General features: G+C 40.1%; 1 protein-coding gene across 3 annotated transcripts in view; it reads right to left on the bottom strand.

The window, feature by feature from the left end:
• Positions 1-21178, bottom strand: part of CEP89 (centrosomal protein 89) — a 58192-nt gene that overhangs the window by 16234 nt on the left and 20780 nt on the right. The window contains exons 6-14 of one of the 3 annotated variants that reach the window (XM_088800191.1): positions 19667-19695; positions 18900-18942; positions 16382-16600; positions 14582-14727; positions 9132-9182; positions 8884-8967; positions 6835-6938; positions 3906-4021; positions 1168-1348 (exon numbers count right to left, since the gene is read on the bottom strand). In XM_088800191.1, coding sequence (XP_088656317.1) covers positions 1168-1348; positions 3906-4021; positions 6835-6938; positions 8884-8967; positions 9132-9182; positions 14582-14727; positions 16382-16600; positions 18900-18942; positions 19667-19695 — 973 coding nt within the window. The remainder of the gene's footprint in view (positions 1-1167; positions 1349-3905; positions 4022-6834; positions 6939-8883; positions 8968-9131; positions 9183-14581; positions 14728-16381; positions 16601-18899; positions 18943-19666; positions 19696-21178) is intronic. The other 2 variants (XM_088800192.1, XM_088800193.1) reach the window with 2 other exon arrangements.

Here is a 21178-nt window from a genome sequence, read left to right as displayed (position 1 = left end):
CTGGGTGGGTCATTTGGAAGCACTCTGAATAAACATCTCCCCATCTCAGCCCCTGGAGGACCTGGGATGTGGCTCCTAGAGGACAGGAGAGAGGGCACGGTTGGGTACACACTTCTTTGATGGTAATGATCTAACCCCCTCCCTTTTTCTTGCCCACAATTTTTGCTTATGGGTGTGTGTGCGTGTGTGTGTGTGCTTATTTATACCCTATTCCTTTCAGAAAGAATTTAAGACAGCTCAATTTTTTTACATAGTAATAATTGCTCTCCTGAAAATTCTAATGCTAAAATAAATTTTGTATCAAACTAAAGTAATTGCATGTTTTTATGATAAAAGAAACCAAAGAACAAGGAGGACATTACAATTTCAATACATAATTCTGGCAAAAGGATGCTCAAGAAAAGAGCTATTTCTTCATTGGTTGTCTTGGTCAATTTTCATGTATTAACCAGGACTGAACAGGTGGGGCCACACACAGAGGCTGCCCAACATTCTAAGAGATGGGGATCTCTCTGCATATAAAGTGGGGTTTACTTCTTGGCTTGCTGGCTGGCTGGAGAACAAGCCTCTGGTTGCATGTGTCTGGAATCTCCCTCACCTGTCATTCTGGTCCAGCAGCTTCAGCCTGGGTTGGCTCCCTAAACACCCAGTCAGGAATTTTCCAGATTGTTTCCACTGCTTTCAAGTTTATTAGTTTTAGTTAGTCAAAGAGCAGAGGACATACGTAGACCTGAGGTTTGAAATAAATTCTTCTTTTAATTTATCTTCTATGTCTTCTGTTTTGATTTTAGAATTTTATTTAAAAGTATTTTTTGCCAAAGTCACACACTCACCTGGTATCAAATCAACGAGTAAAGAAAAGTTCACAATGAAAAGCCACCAAAGACAATAGGAAATGTTGGGAAAGTGTTGGTGGGTGTGTACAGCCACCTTAGAGAGCAATATCTAGAAAAGGCATTTATTCTACAGCCCAACAATGCCACCTCTAGGTATTTATTTAGGGACAGCTGTATTCTACTTTAATAAAATATTTACCATTGGCAGACTCAGACACCTATGCTGGTGTAGCTAAACGAGTCAGAAAAAGATGGAGCAACCTCTGTCCATTCTGCCTATAACAACATGCATGGTGCTACACTAACACTTGAAAAAACATGGAATCCTTACCTTTTTAATTCATTTACAATCGAAGCATGAACGTTCACTGCGATCTTGCCATCCAACTGTGTTTTCAGTTCTTGGCATTCGGTACGTAAACTTTCAAGTTGCTCCTTGTTTATAGTTAGCTCCTTTTCTTGGCTCTGTGTTTTAGTCTCCAGAAGCATTAGCTGCTTAGTGAGTTTAGAAACTGGAAAACAAAAGACATGGACAAAGACTTGGTACAGGAGACGTAATAACACGTGATTATTGATTACTAGGTCATACGGAGAGCCAGCATATAAAAAAATTATCTTTTGGGGCGGCCGGATGGCTCAGTTGGTTAGAGCACGGGCTCTGAACAACAGGGCTGCCGGGTCGATTCCCACATGAGCCAGTGAGCTGCGCCCTCTGCAACTAGATTGAAGACAACGAGCTGCAGCTGAGCTTCCGGAGGGGCGGCCGGATGGCTCAATTGATTAGAGTGTGAGCTCTCAACAACTTGCCGGATCAATTCCTACATGGGATGGTGGGCTGCGCCCCTGGCAACTAAAGATTGAAAACGGCAACTGGACTTGGAGCTGAGCTGCGCCCTCCACAACTAGATTGAAGGATAATGACTTAGAGCTAATGGGCCCTGGAGAAACACACTGTTCCCCAATATTCCCCAATAAAATTTATTTTTTAAAAAAAGTAGCTATAAGATTAAAAATATGTATATATATCTTTTAAAAATCTTTTGGAGATTTATAAATTAATACCAAAGGCCTTGTCCTTAGAAATTACTGTCCCTATATTAAGCATTCACTAAACACACACTTTCTTATTGAGGTTCAATATCTTGATATTATTGTTTTGTTTTGTTGTTTAAAGTGTTAGACACTTTTTTTTACAATTTTATTGGGGAACAGTGTGTTTCTCGCGGGCCCATCAGCTCCAAGTCATTGTCTTTCAATCTAGTTGTGCAGGGAGCAGCTCACCAGCCCATGTGGGAATCAAACTGGCAACCAGCGTTCAGAACTCGCACTCTAACCAACTGAGCCATCCAGCCGCCCAGATATTATTGTTAAACACAGTATTTAACAGGATATGATTCTAGTCTTCAAGGAAATAACTTTCCAAAGACTAAGGCCTTAAGTTACATGCAGGCATGCTGTGAAGGAACTGGTCAGAATGCTGGGGCTAAATATTAAGTCAAAATCATACATTATATCAGGACCCTTGGTTTCAATTGGCCATATCTGATGTCCTTGAAAATCTTGCCTTTGTAGGGATAACATCATGCTGTATGTTTGCATGCCTGCAATTCTCGGTGTTTAGTGTTTGGCGGTGCTAGTGCTGGGTGGATAAACTCTGTTTGGTAATACAAACTAAGACCCAAATTTATTATTTTTCTTCCCTTTCCTCATTAAGTTTTTATGTCCTGCATCTAAAGTAAATCACAAATATTTCATCCTATGTAACATGGTAGCATGTAGTAACAGGATCCCTCCCGGGCTCGCTGTTGAAACCAGTACATAGAGGTATTATAGCATAAACCGTGAAACTTGTACTCTATCAAAACATCAGTTGATCAAAATAAATATCTGTTTCTGGGAAATGGGGAACTAACATAGGCAGCTGACTAAGCACAGAGGCTGAACGGCTGACCCTGCTCCTCGTGACCAAAAGAACCACACCTGTTCAGATGTGCTGTTTGAGAAAATTAAGCTCAGTAAATATGATACTAATTTTCCCTCTAATCTTGAAAGCAAAGACAGGAGGCTCAACAACACTCTCTGTCCTCCCCCCCTCCCAATAACACCAGAGTAAGGGCAAATATTTCTGTGCCACGCAAAGTCTAGCGGAGGCCCTACCAGGAGTCGGGAAGCCTGTAGGGGAAACTCCTGCTGGACTCTGAGAGATGCTTGCACTTTTCCACACGACCTGGCTATCAGAAACAAGGGAAGTGCTAGCCTAGTAGCTTCGGCAACAGCAGAGGCCGGTGGTTAACTCTTCCACAGTGTGGAGAGGGGAGTGCTTCAATGACCAGGTGCAGAAAGGAACACTGAAAGGAGGGGTTACATTGGCTCAGACAAGACAGCTTGTAGAATTTCGGCCTCCTGTCTTATATTATTCTTCTTCACTGGGAAAAAAAATCAGGAAAGCAAAAGGAAAAAACGCCACTATTTTTTGCTCATAAATTTTGGATTTAATTGAAGTGGAACAAATGACTCTTAATCTGGGCCATTTCAAAGTCCACTGTCATATACTGTGAGGCTCCCAGGGGCAGGGAGCCACTCACAGGAGAGGAGGTGCTCATGAAGGTATCTGAGAGAGAATTAACCTCTGACAACACCCACAGCTCTGAAGGAAGGGCAAGAGCGCAGAGAAACTGTTTAGAGACCAAATGGTTCCACATATTTACTCATTCAACAAATATTCAGCTACAGATCATTGTGTTGTTTCAAATATTCACCTCATATGATTTGTCCCAGTTATATGGCTCTATTTCCCCCAAAACCAGTTCTGCTGAGTCTAAAGCTGTCACTTACAATTGAGTCACAAAATATATAGAATGGAGTCTGAGGGAAAGCAATCAATGAATTATGGGTAATGGCTGGATATAACATAAACAGCTGCATTTCAATAAAGAAGAATATATTCTAAAAAACACGATTTTCTCTATTTTCAATGTGAAGGAGGGGGTCTTGTCAGGAGCGGGGTGCAAGTGTGAAAGACACAATGACATCACAGCATTGTCATTACTTCCTGGAAAGACCACTCACCTTCCTGGAGACGCTCCTGGTCGCTGTCCTTGGCTTTTCTTTGCTGAATCTCCAAGTGCTCTATCAACAACCTGTTTTCCTCTAAAACCAGTTCTGCCTGAGTCTGAAGCTGATGCCTATAATTGATTTACAAAATTAAATACTGTCATTCATGTACTGAATGCTTACAGAGATACTTGAGTACAAAGGAAAGCAAATGATGTGTTGTAGGTAATGAATATCTGGACATGTTTTAATGCTAAACGTGTTATTAACAATTAATCTTGCCATTTGCATTAAATTGGGGGAAAGGACAGTAATGAAGTTTGAATCATGAACTCCTTCAGTGACTTTTTGAAATGTAAAATCTCAAACATATACATTAGTAGAAAGAACAACACGCAGCTTGAACAATTATCAAATGGCCAGTCTTGTTTCATTTATGTAAACTCCCAATTCCCACACCCAGTATATAATATTTTTAAAGAATTTAGAAAGTTCCTATTTTAATTAAAAAGTACTCAGTTGTAATGAGTAGCATATTTGTCAAAAAAAACACAAAAACACCACATAGCTTTGTTAAAAGCCTTTGGACAATTAAACTGGACCAAGACTCCCCAGCCTAATTTCACTGAGAGCAAACCCTTTCCTTACAGATGGTGCTAAGTAAATTCCAGCTCCGCTTAACCTTTGTGATTGCAAATTCTAATTGGAATGAGCTGAAAGGACCTTAGAGATCTAGATAAATGTTTACCATGCAACGTACACTACAAACCAGTAAACTGTTTCAATTTTCCACTTTAAATTAAAAAATGAGGTGGAGGAAGGAGAGAAACAAGATGAACGGAATCAAGCTATAATAGCCATTACTTCATTCTGACAGTGGCTGAGCACTAGCTATCTCCTTGGCCCCCTGGAGGTGTCCCTACCAGATCCCCCCACCCATGGGAAGGAGACGGCTATCATCTGCCCAGGGGGGTCAGCTCCAGCCTCCTCACTCCTGCCTCGCACAGAGCAGCTCCACTTCATCTGTTTTATGTTTTGGACTTTCTCATTAAGACATACTTTCTTCCTCCCTCCCTCTCTTTTTTTCTTTCCTCCCTCCCTCCTTCTTTCTTCTTCTTTCCTTCCCTTCCTTCTTTTCTTTTTTAAATGAAAGGGATTCCCCATTCTTGTAAGAGTTGAAAACCTCAGATTTAGTTTCGCACAGACTGAGCCTGCGGTTGCCCAGCTGGTCAGGGGGAGTTAGGAAAAGGCATGCGGAGAGTTTAGTTGCAGCCCAGAAGTTCATCGAACTTCACTTGGAGCTAAGGAGAAAGCTTCTCCTGTGTGACGTCAGTGTGCTTGAGGACCTGGCAGGCGTGTACTGTGCCTCACACCTGTGCAGGTACAATGAGCTGCAGAGGAGGGCACAACTGTGAGGGGCTTCAGGAGTGGCTCCAGAGCCCAGGCGGGACCCCTCGGCCAGCTGGAGGTCAGTCAACTCCACAGAAGTGGGGGGCCGAACCACAACAGGCACCACAGACCTAACAGCTCCCTTCCCACGTCACAGGCCACCACACCAGAGCCGGGTGCAAATTTCAAACCCCGATGAACACAGGATCGGGAAACACTGGACACGTGAGTTTAAAAGCAGGGTCTTTCTTCCCTTTAGTTTATGTTTTTATTTTACGGAAAAAGTAAAGAGGTTTGACTTACAGCTCTACACAAGGTTAGGGAAAGAATCTGAGATTCCAGGTTCTCACGAGGACTCCTGGAGGCACGTGAGGCCCAGTCTAACTGACCTGCTTTGCAGGGAACTACTCAAGGAGGGTTGGAAGGGAGACACACTAGGAAACCTGACAGAAGAAAATTCAAGTTTAACAGGGGAAGCCACAGTACACCGAGACCCAGCAGCTGCCCAGATCGGTCCCAATGGACTCATCAGTGACCACTAAGTTAGGGAGGACTGGCCTACCCGTGAGGATGCTCTTGACTTGATTCCAAATTTCTGAATATCACATAAACACTTCATTTTATTCAGTGATGTTAACACATTAAAAATATATATATATCCCTTCCCAAGGCAAAAAAGATACATCTGCATAATTTTTGCTTTCTTACTCTTGCCTGGATATTGCCTTTAGACTTCTGAAGACATTTACTTTCTCGAATTCATCAAAAAAAGGCAGTTGTTGCTGCTGTATGGGTGAACAGGACATGGCCCCTGCCCTTGAGGAACTCACAAAGGAGAAGAGGGACACAGACGTGGGACACAGAAGTGGGGCACACAGGCAGGCGCTGCATGGCAGTTACCAGAACAGGGTATGTTTAGGGTTATGTCAGAAACTGAGACAAGAGGGCAATTAACTCTACCTACAGGGAGAACTACCGACCAGTGTCTTGAGCAGGTCCTTAACGGATAGGTAGGAGTGTGGGAGGGGGCATTTCAGGGGAAGGGAGAAGCACTGACAACAGGACAGAAGTGAGGCAACACTCAGCTGTCAAGGAATGGAAAGACAGAGCAGGGCTGAGGGGGGCTGGCTGCACTGAGCCTCATCCTGGCCTTTCTTCCTTCCTTCCTTCCTTCCTTTCTTTTTTTTTTTTTTTTCTGCGCTTTCTATTCTAAAGCCCTGGGAATGATCAGAGGGGTCTAAGAAATGATGCAATCCAATAGGTTTGGGATGGGAAAGCACCCCAGACAAATACCACCCCAAGAAATAAAAATGAGGGCAGCAAATATAGCTTTCAGATTTAAAAAACTTATTGAGAATGTTTAAAATAATCTTTTTAAAAATACAAGTTTAGAATAAATTACTAGGATTTCATTGTACCTTATTATTTTCTTAGAAACTATCCCTTAAAACATTTTAGTTTAAAAAGAAAATGTACTTGATGATGTGATAAAATGTATTCCTACTATTATTATTTTTTTAAGTTAGTAAAATACTAGAAACACCGCACTACTTGCCATTCCTCACTGGTCATAGGACTACTCTTCTTTAATTGCTGGTGCAATTCTTCATTTTCTTTCACCACTTCTTGGACTCGCATCCTGAATATTCTCATTTCTTCCTGAAATAAAATGTACATAAATTGCAATGCACACGCACACACATATCTGCGTTTCTTAGTTCTGGTGGTGGTATTGTGGTGAAAATCAAATGCTGATAGCTGTTTAGCAAAGCCTCCCAGTGTCAGTAGCCCGGAAGTCGGTGCCAGCACCAAGTGTCTGCCCTCAAGGAGCTCAGAGCCTAGTGAGAAAACACGCGGGGAAACTATGATGCTGAGTATTACAAGGGACACCAAACCTCGAGTTTTAAACATTCAATTCCTAACGTTATAACGTGTTTCTATGACTGCCAAATACTCCAAAGTACAAAGGGGGATAAGAAAAGTAGAGATGCTTGTAAACACTGTAATTCTTCCTCTCAAGATGTTGGAGGATAAAATGGAGCTTTTTCAATAAAATTAAGAACTTTTCAAGAGGTAGGAGTTGGAGGCTCTAATCTTGGCCCCATGACAATCACGAGAAACTCTCTGAAAGCCGTCCGTCAGCACAGCTTCATCAGCCATTAGGCCCAACTCGAGGACCATTGCTCGATCTGCCATTTTGGATGCCTAAGTCTGTGCCTGCAGCGCTGCAGCTGGGTCTCCCCCATCACAGCTTTTCTCAGCCAGCCCTTTGGCCAGCTTCAGTGTCTCCTGCCAGTGAGAATCTTAGGTGCCAATATTGATTCTGGGATGCTTCTAAATTGATGTCTCCTAGTTACCCGTCATTTATGCTTAAACCTGTTGAACTTCAAACAATAATGCCAAGTAATTCCTCCTCCTCACTTTTCTGCCTAGACACACTCCCACTTGCAGGCAGTCCACTGGCTCTTTTTCAGAACAGGGGTCAGGCAAATTAGAGCCCACAGGCCAGCCATCTGTTTTGTAAATAAAGTTTTATTGGAACATGGACATGCCCATTTGTTTACATGTTGTCTATGGCTGCTTTCATGTTATGACAGCAGAGCCGAGTAGTTGCAAAACAGAGACTGTATGGCCCGCAAAGCCCTTTATAGAAAATGTTTCCTGACCTATTTTAGAAGGAGCACCAAATTAGTAATTGTATTAGGATTGATATTAATCAATTAGTACAAGATTAATTCATCCTCTTAAAAAATTGTGTCCAACAGGAAGTCTAGAAGAAAAGATTCAAAACTGCATTACATGGGCCATGTACATGGGATAACGTACTAAGAACAGGCTGGGTGACTCTTATGAGACTCTTTCAGGTGGGGATCCCAGAAACACCAACACTTCTGTCCCTGGATCCTTCCAATTCCAGAGATCTCTTTGGCCACTTAAATGAGAAACATAGAGGCATGCGGCATGGAAAGGCATGCACATAATTACAGTACCTGCACAGCCTTGGTCTCCTGTGTAATTAAAATGAGTTCTGCTGCCAGAAGCCATTCCCATAAAACAGGTGAACAAGGTAGAAATGAATAGAAACCTCACTTCCTCACCACTTCCAACAGCTCAATAATTGGACTTCTCTGGCGTCAGCTCTTCACAGAATTAAGAAGCATGTCAGTCTGTCTAAAATACACCTGGCCCACTACCTTTTCCTGTCTGCCCAAATGTCCCTTCTAACAGTGATGTTTGCAGCTGCAGGGTACCAGGAAAGAAGAGCCTCCCACTCTGCCTTCTCTGCACCCTGAGATTCCAGCCACGCGGGGCTGCCTGTCTGGGAAACTTCCAATGCAGCACCACCCCATCCCTCCACACCTCCCCCACCCGTCCCTGCCCACCCCTCCTGCTCCGCTGGTCACTCCCTTCCTGCCTCCCCTTTCTTCTCTCCCTCCTTCCTACCCTGCTACGCTCCTCCCTTCCTTTCTCCTTTCCTTCCTTTAACAAACACTTGACTACCTACTAGACGTTGGGCATATTTACCTTCAAAATGTTTCTTCAAAGTTTGAAACGGTCTTATTTTTTATAAATTTTGTCTTTTCTGAGACATTTGCCAACCTACCTGAAGAGTGGCAATGAGCTCATCCTTCTCTTTCATTCTGTCTTCATAAGCCAGCAACAAGGGTGACAGATACTTTATATCCAACTGAAGATAATGGAGTAAAGAAGATTAATATATTTCTTACATCTAAATACAATCAGGAAATTTTTTAAAAGGTGAGAAAATCTACTTCATTTGGAATGGATTTGAATAGCTATTCAAATATAGCCCAGAAAATATGGGTCTGAAATTAAATAACTTTCACTTACCAACCAGGGTGGTATAGGGCCCTCTGATGGGAGGCCTTCAATATTTATACTCTAAAAACAAAACACATTTTGAAGACAAATTAAATTATACTTCCTCTGAAATGTCAAGCCTTAAATGTACTTAATCTAGACCACATGTTAGCAATCTATGCATCTATATGTATGTATAGACACATATATATAGCTACATGAAAAATTTCTTCTGAAATATTTAAGAGTAAGTTGCAGATATAGAGCCCCTTTTCTCATAATACTTCAGTTATGTTTCCTAAAAACAAAAACACTCACTCAACCACAGTACCATCATAAAAATCAAGAAATCGACAGTGATATACTATATTCTAACTACAGACAACATTCAAATTTCACCTATTTTCTATGAGTTCAACCGTTTTTTTGTTTTTTGTTTTTTACTAAGAGTCCACATAGAAATGATACTGTGCAGTATGTCTGGCTTATGTCACTTAGCATAATGCCTTCCAGGTTCATCATGTTGTAGCAAATGGCAGGACTGCCTTCTTTTTAAAGGCTGAATATTCTGTTATATCTATCCATATATTTGAAAAATCATACATGTTTTATAAATCATATATATCACATTTTCTTTATCCATTTATAGGTCAATGGAAACAGAATATTTCTATACCGTAGCTAATACGAATAATGATACAATAAGCATGGGAATATAGACACGTTTTCAAGATAGTGATTTTGTTTCCTTTGGATATATATGCAGACGTGGAGTTGCTAAACCATCTGGCAGTCCTATTTTTAATTTCTTGAGGAACCTCCATACTGTTTTCCATTGTGACTGTACCAATTCACAATCCCATCAACAATGTATGAGCTTTCCCTTTTCTCCACACCCATGCCCAGCATTTGTCTCGTCTTTTTGATAATAGACATTCTAACAGGTATGAGGTGCTCTCTCCCTGTGCTTTTGATTTGCATTTCCCCAATTAGTAGTGTTGAGCACTTTTTCATGTACCCATTGGCCATTTGTATGTCTCCTTTGGAAAAATTTCTATTCACATCTTTTACCCATTTTAAAAATCAGGTTATTTCTTTTTGTGCTATGGAGTTACATGAGTTGCATGTATATTTTGGATGTTAACCCCTTACTGAACATGTGGTTTGCAAATATTTTCTCCCATTGCATGGGTTACCTTTTAATTTTGTTCATGGTTATTTTGCTGTACAGAAGATTTTTATTTTGATGTAGTCCCATTTGTTAATTTTTGCTTTTATTGTCTTTGCTTGTGGTATCAAATACAAAAATATTGCCAAGGCCAATGTCAAGTTTTATGGTTTCAGGTCTTTTGTTCAAGTCTTTAATCCATTTTGAGTTGGTTTCTGTGTGTGGTATAAGATAGGGGTTCAGTTTAATTCTTTTGCTTGATGATATCCAGTTTTCCCAACACCGTTTATTGAAGAGATTATCCTCTCTATTCATTGTATATCCTTGGCTCCTTTATCGAAAACAAATTGACCATATGTGCATGGTTTTATTCCTGGGTCCTCTATTCTGTTCTATTGATCTGTATGCCTGTTTTTATGCCAATACCATATTATTTTGATTACCATAGCTTTGTAATATAGTTTAAAATCAGGAAATGTAATGCCTCCAGTTTTGTTCTTTCTGAAGATTGCTTTGGCTATTCTGTGTCTTGTGGTTCCATAAAGAGTTTTAGGATTGTTTTATCTATTTCTGTGAAAAATGCCATTAGAATTTTGATAGGGATTGCAGTGAATCTTTGGACAAGGATCACTTTGGACAGTATGGACATTTTAACATTATTAATTCTCCCAATCCATGAACAGCATATCTTTCCATTTATTTGTCTTCTTCAATTTCTTTCATCAATGTTTTATAGATTTCAGTATACAGATCTTTCAACTCTTTAGTTAAATCCATTCCTAAATATTTCATTCTTTTTGATGCTACTATAAATGGAATTGTTTTCTTAATACCTCTTTCCAATAGTTTGTTAGTGTATAGAAACACAATTTATTTTTGTATATTTATTTTGTATCCGCAACTATACTGTATTTATTAGTTCTAACAGTTTTTGGTAGAGTCTTTAGAATTTTCTATATAAATATGATACCATGTCACCAGCAGAGACCATTTTACTTCTTCCTTTCTGGACTGGATGTCTTTTATATCTTTTTCTTGCCTAAATGCCCTGGCTAGGACTTCCAGTATTATGCTGAATAAAAGTGGTAAGAATAGGCATCCTTGCCTTATTTCTGATCTTACAGCTTTCAGCTTTTCACTGTTGAGTATGATGTTAGCTGTGAGCTAACATTGATGTTATGGTCCTTTTATACCCACTTTGTTGAGTTTTTATCATGAAAGGGTGTTGAATTTTGTCAAATGCTTTTTCTGCATCTATTAAAATGATCATGATTCTTATTCTTTATTTAATGTGGTGTATCACATTTATTGATTGTGGTTAGAAACAACCCTTGATATGATTTCAATCTTCTTAAATTTATTAAGACTTGTTTTGTGGCCTAATGTATAATCTATCCCAGCGAATGTTCCATGTGCACTTGAGAAGAATGTGTATTCTACTGCTATTGGATGAAAAGTTCTTTATTAGGTCCATCTGGTCTAACACGTAGCTCAAGTCCAATATTTCCCTCTTGATGTTCTGTCTGAATGATCTATTGTTGGGGCACTGGAGTCTCCTACTATTATTGCAGTCTATTTCTCTCTCCAGTTGTTAACATTTGCTTTATATATTTAGGTGCTCTGGTGTTGGGTGCATAAATATTTACAATTGTTATATTCTCTTGATATATTGACTCCTTTACCATTTTATAAAAACCTTCTTTGTCTCTTATTACAGTTTTGACTTAAAGTCTACTTTGTCTAAGTATAGCTGCTCCTACTTTCTTTTGGCTTCCTTTTGCATTGAATATATTTTTTCATCCCTTTACTTTTAGTCTATGTGTGTCTTTATTCAGTCTTCTGTAGGCAACATATAGTTGGGTCTTATTTTTCTTTTATAATCCATTCTTCCACTGTCTTTCTATTAGAATAACCACTTAAAGAAATTATTGATGGCAATAATAAAATGGCAATGAAAAAGTCTTTTCACTTAAAGAAATTATTGATGAGTATGGACTTTTTCATTGCCATTTTTTTCATTGTTTTTTGGTTGTTTGGTAGTTCCTTTCTTACTCTCTTCCTTTGTGATTTGATGATTTTCTGTAGTGATATGCTTTGATTCTTGATTCCTTTCTTTTTTTCTTTTGTGTACATCTACTATAGTTTTTTGCTTTGTGATTACCATTTATCTTACACAAAACATAAGAATTTATTTTAAGTTAACAATAACTTCGAGCTTAAAATCAGTCTGTATGTGGGTGTTGACTACAATCACCCTTGTTGGGACACTGGTGGGTCTTGGTACACACTAAATATACAAAAACTCTACATTTTTACCACTAGCCCCATATTTTGTTTTTGATATCACAACTTACATCTTTTTTGGTGTATCTGTTAATAATTATACAGTTATTTTGAATACTTCTTGCCTTTAACCTTTATGCTAGAGTAATAAGGATTTACCCACCACCATTATATTAGTGTTCTGAATTTAGCTATATATTTACCTTTACTAGTAAGTTTTATACTTTCATATGCTTTTATTACTAATTAGCATCCACTCTTTTCAGCTTAAAAAATTCCCTTTAACATTTCTTATAAGGCTGGTCTGCTGGTTATGATCTCCTTCAGGTTTCATTTGTCTGGAAAACACTTTATCTCTTCTTCAGTTCTGAAGAATAAAATTATCAGGTAGTGTATTCTTGGTTGGCAAAATTTTTTTTCTTTCAGCACTTTGAATATATCATCCAACCTCCTTGTGGCTTGCAAAGTTTCCACTGAAAAATCCACTGATTGTCTTATGGAGGTTCCCTTGTATGTGAATTATTTTTCTCTTGCTGTTTTTAAGATTCTCTTTTGTTTTTAACTTTTGACAATTAATGATAATATGTTTCGGTGTGGGTCTCTTTAGTTTAATTTCATTTGGTACCCTGGACTTCCTAAATCTGGATATCTGTTTCTTTCTCCAGGATAGGGAAGTTTTCAGCCATTATTTATTTGATAAGCTTCCTGTCTCTTTCTTCTCCTTCTGAGACCTCCGCAACGTGTATAGTCCTCTGCTTGATGGAGTTCCGTAAATCCCTTATCTTCACTCTTTTTCATTTTTTTCTCCTTTTTGAACCTCTAATTGAATGAATTCCACTGCCCTGTTTTTGAGTTTGCTGATCCTTAATTCCATTTGCTACAGTCTGCTGTGGAACCCCTCTGTCGACTTTTTTAGTTTAGTGATTGTACTCTTCAGTTTTATGATTTCTGTTTGGCGCCTTTTTATATTTTCTGTCTCTTTGTTGAAATTCTCATTTGTTCATACATTGTATTCCTGACCTTGATGAGCATCTTTATGACTGTTATTTTGAACTCTCTATTCAGTCAGTATATCACTTACCTCCAATTCATTAAAACTGGTTTCCGGAGATTTGTTTTGTTCTTTTCTTTGAAACATAATCCTTTTTTCCTTCATTTTCCCCAATTGTGTTGGTGTTTGTGCATTACATAAAACAGCCACTTCTCCCAGTCTTGACAGAATGGTCTTACAGGGGATGAACCTTATTAATCAGCCTGGTTGGGACTCCTGGTTGCCTTTCAAACCTTTGTGCTTGTCCACTGTCTTCATTCTTAGTGGCTCCCAATAGTTGAGGGTGTACCAAGACCCACCAGTGTCCCAAGGAGAATGACTGCAGTGAGCACCTAGATTAGAAGCCAGACTCTCAGGCAAAAGCTGGGAAAGTATGCAGCTATACCCCTTCCAGGGAAAAACTGGGAAATGGTCATTCTTGCCTGCTCTCTTTGTGCTGAACATGGGTGTATAGTCACAGGGGTGTGGCGGGGCGGGGAGCAGGGGTACTCCTGAGCCCATTTAAAAACTGCTTGTTTGCTATAGTCCTATATGGGACTCATGAATAAAAGTCCCATTGGCTATCATAGCTAGGTGATTTGGGGGCCTATAAAAACTAGCCTGCTTTCTTTTGAAAGTTAGTGCACTGATAAACAAACAGCTGTAAATTTGAGAAATGGGACTGAGAATGGAGCAGCTGACATGGACTGTCACTCTTTTACTTTATATAAAATCCTGCTTCGCCCCAATTTTATACAAAGAGCCTTTATTGCCCTTGTTGTAAGAAAGAAAGGAAGGAAGAGAAGGAGGGAGGGAGAAAAAAAGGGAAGGAGAGAAAGAGAGAAGAAAGAAATAGAAAGGTCCCTAGAAAGACTGTGCTTTGTATGTGTCTTTTTATACCAAATTATAATAAATATGAACCCTTCATGGTTGGAAAAAAATTCAACAGAAAAGACTAAAAGAATCTGAAAAGTTATTTTTCTTAATTGGAAACATTACCTCTTCCTTGGATAAATGACTGAATTTGGTTTGATATCTACTCAGTTCTACATTCAAACGATGAACAGTCGTTTTCAACCCATCATTTTCATCCACCAGTTCTTGAGCTTGTTTTCTTAGATAAAGTAATTCAGGCGCAGCAACTACTGAAAAAAAATTAATATTATAAGAACTTGTAACAAATTAAAATTTCATATAAATTGTTAATAATCTGCCTTTTTTTCCTTTTAGGCTCACAAGGTAGTGAATGACAAACTGTACAGGTATAAAAGAGTAAAAGTTTCTAAGTTTTTTAACACTGAATAATCAACACTGTTTTGGAAGTTTGTGGAAATTTTTGCCATGTACAATTAAGGTAAATAAAAATTTCAGATTGGAAAGGAAAAGTCATTGCTTCCGATGAGATATAAATATTTGCCTTGCAAATCATATAGAATAAATGGAGTTTTCTTTTCCTGAAATCAGGTAGAGCTAATATAAATGGAAAATTTATTAGAACAACCTTCCCAAATAATAGCAATGTCCTATTAGAAAATATAATAGAAAATAGATTCCACAAAGTAATAACACAAATAATATGAAGTATCTAGAAATAAATGTGCCTAAGACAAGAAATATGCAAGGTGTGTATGAAGAAAACTTTATCATCTTTTTTCAGGCTATAATATTAGATACATGTATAGAGACAGCAGTAGTGACTATTTTTATAACCTTAGAGGTAAAAAGCACTTGACAACAAGGGCATAAGTAATGAAAGAAAAATATCCTATAGATTTAGTTAAATTATCAAAATGAGAAAATACTACATACATGACAAGGGTTAAAATTCTTAATATGTAAAGAGCTCTCATAAACCAATAAGAGAAGGCCAAGTATCTCAATATTTTTAAATGGGAAGATTTATAAAAAAGAAAATGACCTACAAAAATATGAAAACAAATTCAAGCTCATCAATAATAAAATAAATACAAATTAAAATGGGATTCCCTTTTTTTGTGCCTATCAAACTAGCAAGAAAAATATAATCCTCATCATTGGTAAGTATGTGGTGAAGATGGCGTTTGTATATGCTGCTCAGAGGGATAAAAACTAATATAAAACATATGTAAGTTACTTTCTTAAGCATCAAATTTCAGAAGTATTACAATTTTTTGGGCCGGCCCAGTGGCTCAGGCGGTTGGAGCGCTGTGCTCCTAACACCGAGGTCACCGGTTCGATTCCCACATGGGCCAGTGAGCTGGGCCCTCTACAGCTAAGATTGTGAACAACAGCTCTCCCTGGAGCTGGGCTGCGGTGAGCAGCCGGAGGTCAGTGTGGGCTGCTGTGTGCTGCTGTGTGCTGCCGTGTGCTGCCGTGGGCTACCGTGTGCTACCATGAGCAGCTGGTGGCCTGCGTGAGTGGCCAGCAGTAAGCGAGAGCTGCCGTGAGCTGGTGTGAGCAGCCAACCGGCGACCACTGCCTCAGCCTGGGGGGAGCACAAGGCTCATAATACCAGCATGGGCCAGGGAGCTGTGTCCTACACAACTAGAGTGAGAAACAACGGCTTGAACCGGAGTGGGGGGAGGGGAGGTGGAAAAAGGGGAAAAAACGAATTTCTTTAGCATAACAATAACAATGATATACTAGATGAAATTCAATTTCAACAAATATAAAGATATTAATGAAAGAACCAAATATATTATAACACAAAATATTAATATTAATGTAACAAATATTGTAACCTAAAATACTAACTCAAAATAAATAAGAAAATGAGTACAGTTTGTGTCTTTAATAAAAGAACTGCATAGTTGTCCTCACCTTCCTGAGAGGGTGCTCTCTCAGCCTCTTTCAGCTTTCTATTTTCTTTTGCTATTCTCTTAAGTTTCAATCGTAGTTCTTTCATTGCTTGTTTTACTACGTTAAATTCAAGAGTAAGGGTCTGGTTTGCACTGTTCAGATGCAAATTTTCTTCTTTTAATTCCTCCAAATTTTCTTTGGTCATTTCTAGCCATCGTTGACGTGTTTTCCCAGTTATATCTGAAAAGACACAGGGAAAATGTTTTAAAATATTAACTGATATTTCCAATTTTATATAAAAATTACACGCGACTTTATTAGAAAAAACATGTACGCAACTCCTTCATGTCAGGCCTCGTGCTACGTTCTTTGGGCCCTGAAAAGAGAATGCCAATACAGGAAAAAATGAGTGGTCTGATGAGACTACAGTGGGTGACAGGAAGAGAGGTGGCAGAGGGAGAGGCAGAAACCAAGGGAGGCCCTTGCATATCATAATATACAGAGTGGAGGCCATCAGGAGCCAGAGAGGCTTTTAGGCAGAGGTGAGAAAAGGAAGAAGTCCTACTCTCAGACGAACCCCTCAGGCGAGCCGTAAAGACAGTGAACTGGAACGGTCCCAGCACAGAGGGGCTTCAAGGGGCAGTACTACAGTGGGGGCAGAGAGAAGGAGCTAGGGCCTAACTCAACAGGGCTCAATGGCTGACTGGGTGTGGGCAGAAAGGGAGAAGCAAAATGAGAACGAGCCTCAAGATCTGTGGTTTGGAAGGCACTTGGCCACACAAGGAACACAATGGAGCAAGGGAAGGGAAGCTCAGTTTAGGACACAGGCCCAAAGCTCTGATGGCACCTCCGCTGCAGAGACAGGAGCCACCAGCATGTGGGCAATACCTGAAGGACGCAGGAGAGGAGCAAACCAGAGATCACAAAGGGTTTTAAGAAGGAAGCAAGAAAGATTGGAGGAAAAGAGAGAGGGATGTTTCTTGGGGAGATATGCTCAGAGATGTCAAAGGAGGTGAGAATTACATTGGGCTCTCTGGTCAGGGCCCACATCCAGATGGAGGTGGAAACAGAAGAGAGCTTCTGAGGGCAGACAGGGTGGGAGGGCTGGTGGCTCCAGAGAGTAGACTTGGCACATGCCCCAGGGGGCAGGCAAGGGCTAAGGAGGGGATTGGTGGCTCCAGATAGCCTCTCCTAATCCGTACTACACATATATCCAGTCTCTAGAACATGAAAGGAAAGCCTAAGAAATGACTAACCCCACAACTACACTGAGAACAAGAGAACCACGAGGAATCCCAGAAAGAAAACAGTTGAGATTAGATTGAAGACAGAAGCTGCAGCCTAAAGTAGGTCAAGAGAGGTCAGCTACAAAAGGTTGGAATGCCGCACCCTGGCAGATAGTGGGAACATGAGGTGGCCTGGAAAGAACTGATGAGGTGTCTGATCAGAGCACCAGATGGGGCTCAAACCCTCTGAGCGGGCAGTCAACAGCAGAGATGCATGCCCCTCAACAGGCAGTACATACAGGCCCTGAGGTCCGAGAGACAGGGCAGGCCCAGGGGGGCTGGAGAATGCCAGGAGGAAGAGGGTTCCCCATACCCCCACTGGCCACACACTCTGCCTGTCACTGTCACTCACTAGAGACAGGCTGTAGGACTGGCAGCCTGGCTGGTTTCCCCATGTGAGGAGCCTGCAGTAAGCAGATATAGCATCCCCAGGCAGACCAACAGGGACGCTCAAGGACCAAGGTGGGCACACTACCAAGAACCATCCAGTGTCTGAGCCAAGGGAAGCACCAAAGTCAAATAACAGAGGCGTGAGTGGCTGCCGCAAAACTACAAGACTTTGGAATGAGTACATTTAATATTCTCAGAGAGATGCTTGTCGATACTCCATAGAAATCATGGAAATGAACATTTTGATCAATACATAAATTCAAAGCAGGGCTGAGTAGCAGAATATATACAATGCTGAATGAGCCTCTGAGCTAGAAGTTAGAGCCCTAGCAATTTCCCACTATGTAGCACCAAAATCACCAAGATAGAATGGGTGAAAATTAAGTCAGTCCTACATGGAGAATAGACTTAAAAGTCTTAATACCCAATACGATTTTCAGACTAATGATGAGAGGAGTAACAGGAAAACATTACAAAATTCACTTTAAAAGCTACTGAAGCTCTCCAAATGGTATAGGGGAGAGTACCCCAGAAAGCATCTCTAGACCTCACACTCTGCCTCCAGCCCCTGAGCAGAGTCCTCATTTGCATATACCCACCCTCCCAGCATCTAAGCACTGGGAGTCCCCAGTACTCCCTCAGGATCTGAGCACATCCCATGGGGACACACATCCGCCATCCAATGTTTCAAGGTTTGCACCCTCTCTTTTGAGGCAAAGGCAGAAGTTCAACAATTGCTACCTTTTCCCAATCTCAGTAATGAGACAGAAGCAGCAGCCTTTACAGAAAAAAAAAAAAAAAAAGACCCTTGTCTTAGGTGAGATTATTCTGGGTAATCATAATGAAATTCAAAAGGCAAATACCTGGGGTTGGTGGAGGTTTTTCACATAATGGTGGTTTTTCATCCTAGGGGGAAAAACCATGAGAGCAATGAATTAAGAGTCTTAGCATCTTCTGTGTGAATTTCCTTCCTGCCATTCTGCTTCACAGTGAGTTCAGTCACTGTGTCTTTACATGCATGTCCCACAAGTAACAGGCCATCAGTTCACATTCTAAAGCACGTGATATGGCTGCAAGAGCTAAGCAGAGATGCACAAAGCAAACTCCAACCAGGCCTTTTCTCCTTGGGATACGCAAAAGACTCCATCATTTGTAGAGAAGCATGTGTTCAAGGTGCTGAGAAAAGCATATAAGATCTTGCTTTTCAATACAAAACTTAAAGAAAAGGCTTTGAACTTTTGCTAATTTTTCCATTACACATCAGTCTGATATTAAGTTTCTAATTTCTGCTGAAAAAGTAGATAAGGTTATAAATTAACTCTACTAAGAAATGTTTAATTTTTAAATTCCTATGCCATCGCACAATTAAAAACAAGTTAGAACTATTTCCATGTTTGCAAATGAGTTATTGTCTATTAATTCCACAAATTATGTAAGTGATTTCTAATCTCTCATTATTTTCATTTTTAAACGATGGCGAATATGAGTTTCATGTTTTTAAAGTATTTAAAAAGAAACATTCAATACGAAAGAACTCTTAAGGGAAGACTTTTTTCCCCCACAAATCACAAAAGTAGTTTGGAAATTCTGTCTATTGAGAAAATCAGTTTTTTAAAAAAAATAAGCTTACCTTTAAATTCAGAACAGAATATTTACCATCTGATTAAAAAAAGAAGAGGGGAAAAAAAATGTAAAGCAGATTAAAGACATTTGACAACTCAGAAGAGTACAATCATAGGAACTCACTTTCTACACATGAGCTAAAGGAGGCCTGGAACGGGGACAGGCTTTGCAAGGTCACATGGCAGGCTGGGTCCGGAACAAAACAGGGAGCACGAATGCTGAACTGCTCGTCTGTCTATTCTGCTCATTCCTAACCACCTTCAATGACTCACAGGATTGCAGAACCAAAGCCAAACTCCTCAGTGGGGCTCTGAGCCCTTCCCATGGGGGGGCGGGGGGGAGTGGAATCCTCCCACCTTTCCAACAGACCCCACCCCTATGCTCTCTCTACAGTTCCACCCACCATTCCCTAAATGGGCTCAGCCTACCCTGCCTAGAAGTAGTTGGTCATAAAAGTAGTTGTTCCTTGAACCAACTGCTTCACTGACACAGACGAAAACAAATTTTGCCCAGTAACTCATTTTCAATGGACAAATACACATTTGTGATCAAGATACTCTACGAAGCAGGTGACCTTATGTTCCAATTTGCCTGTACCCTTGGCTGTAGTGAAAAGCTGGACTTTCAACTTTTGAAAAGTTGGTTGCTTTTAACTTTCCACAACTAATTTGCAGAGCAGAAATTAAACTGGCTGAAAATAAATTAGAAACAAATATGCAAAAAGATGTGAAAAACCTACAGAATTCAGAAAAACAGATAAAAATGCTTACAGATGCATACAAGATTATATATCTACTTCCTGGTTCATTACAATTACTGACACTTGAACAACAAATCAATGAAGAGCTTATTTTTGACCAAAAAAGTCATTTTGACCCACTATTTTGAACCAAACTGCTTTTGATCAAGTATTATGGGGCAGCCTGGATGGAAGCATCGGGTGAAACCCTACCCAGCCCTCCCGCGCCCAGCGGTGTGGCCTCCTCTCCTGCTGCCTTCTACAATCAGCAAACAATGTTCATTGCTCTCTAGTCTTTGTGCCTCTACCACCTGCCTTAGCACCCAGGCAGTTGGCCATCTGCTCATCACCACCCTCCCACCCACCCCACCCCCACACCGACTGTGAGGGGAAGGGCCCACGGTGCCACCAGTTCTGGCACACAGTGAGTGCTGAATCAATTTCTGATGAGCAACTGTTTCAACTGATACAAAAAAAGAAAGTTTTAATAACTCTTTTACAATAGTTTTGATTTGGTGTCTTACAATACTGCATCAGATCTGCTGCCTTTGTATGTAATGGAATCTTCTATGTCCCCCTTAAATTCTTCACAAAATAAAGTTGGGGAGGGGCAGGGGACTCAATGAAGAAAAATGGCAAAATGCTGACAGCGGTAGAAGAAGGCGGGTAAGGGGTACATGGGAATTCATTTTGCTATTCTCTCCACTTTTGTACATGTTTGAAAATTATGATCATAAAAAGGTTTTAAAGGGCAATTCACCTATTTCCCCGATAAAATAA

Source organism: Rhinolophus sinicus, chromosome 8 (genome assembly GCF_057876585.1).
Source record: "Rhinolophus sinicus isolate RSI-liver-muscle chromosome 8, RSI-T2T, whole genome shotgun sequence".
NCBI lineage: Eukaryota > Metazoa > Chordata > Mammalia > Chiroptera > Rhinolophidae > Rhinolophus > Rhinolophus sinicus.
Note: the sequence above shows the minus strand (reverse complement) of the source record. Positions and strands in the feature narration are given on the sequence as shown.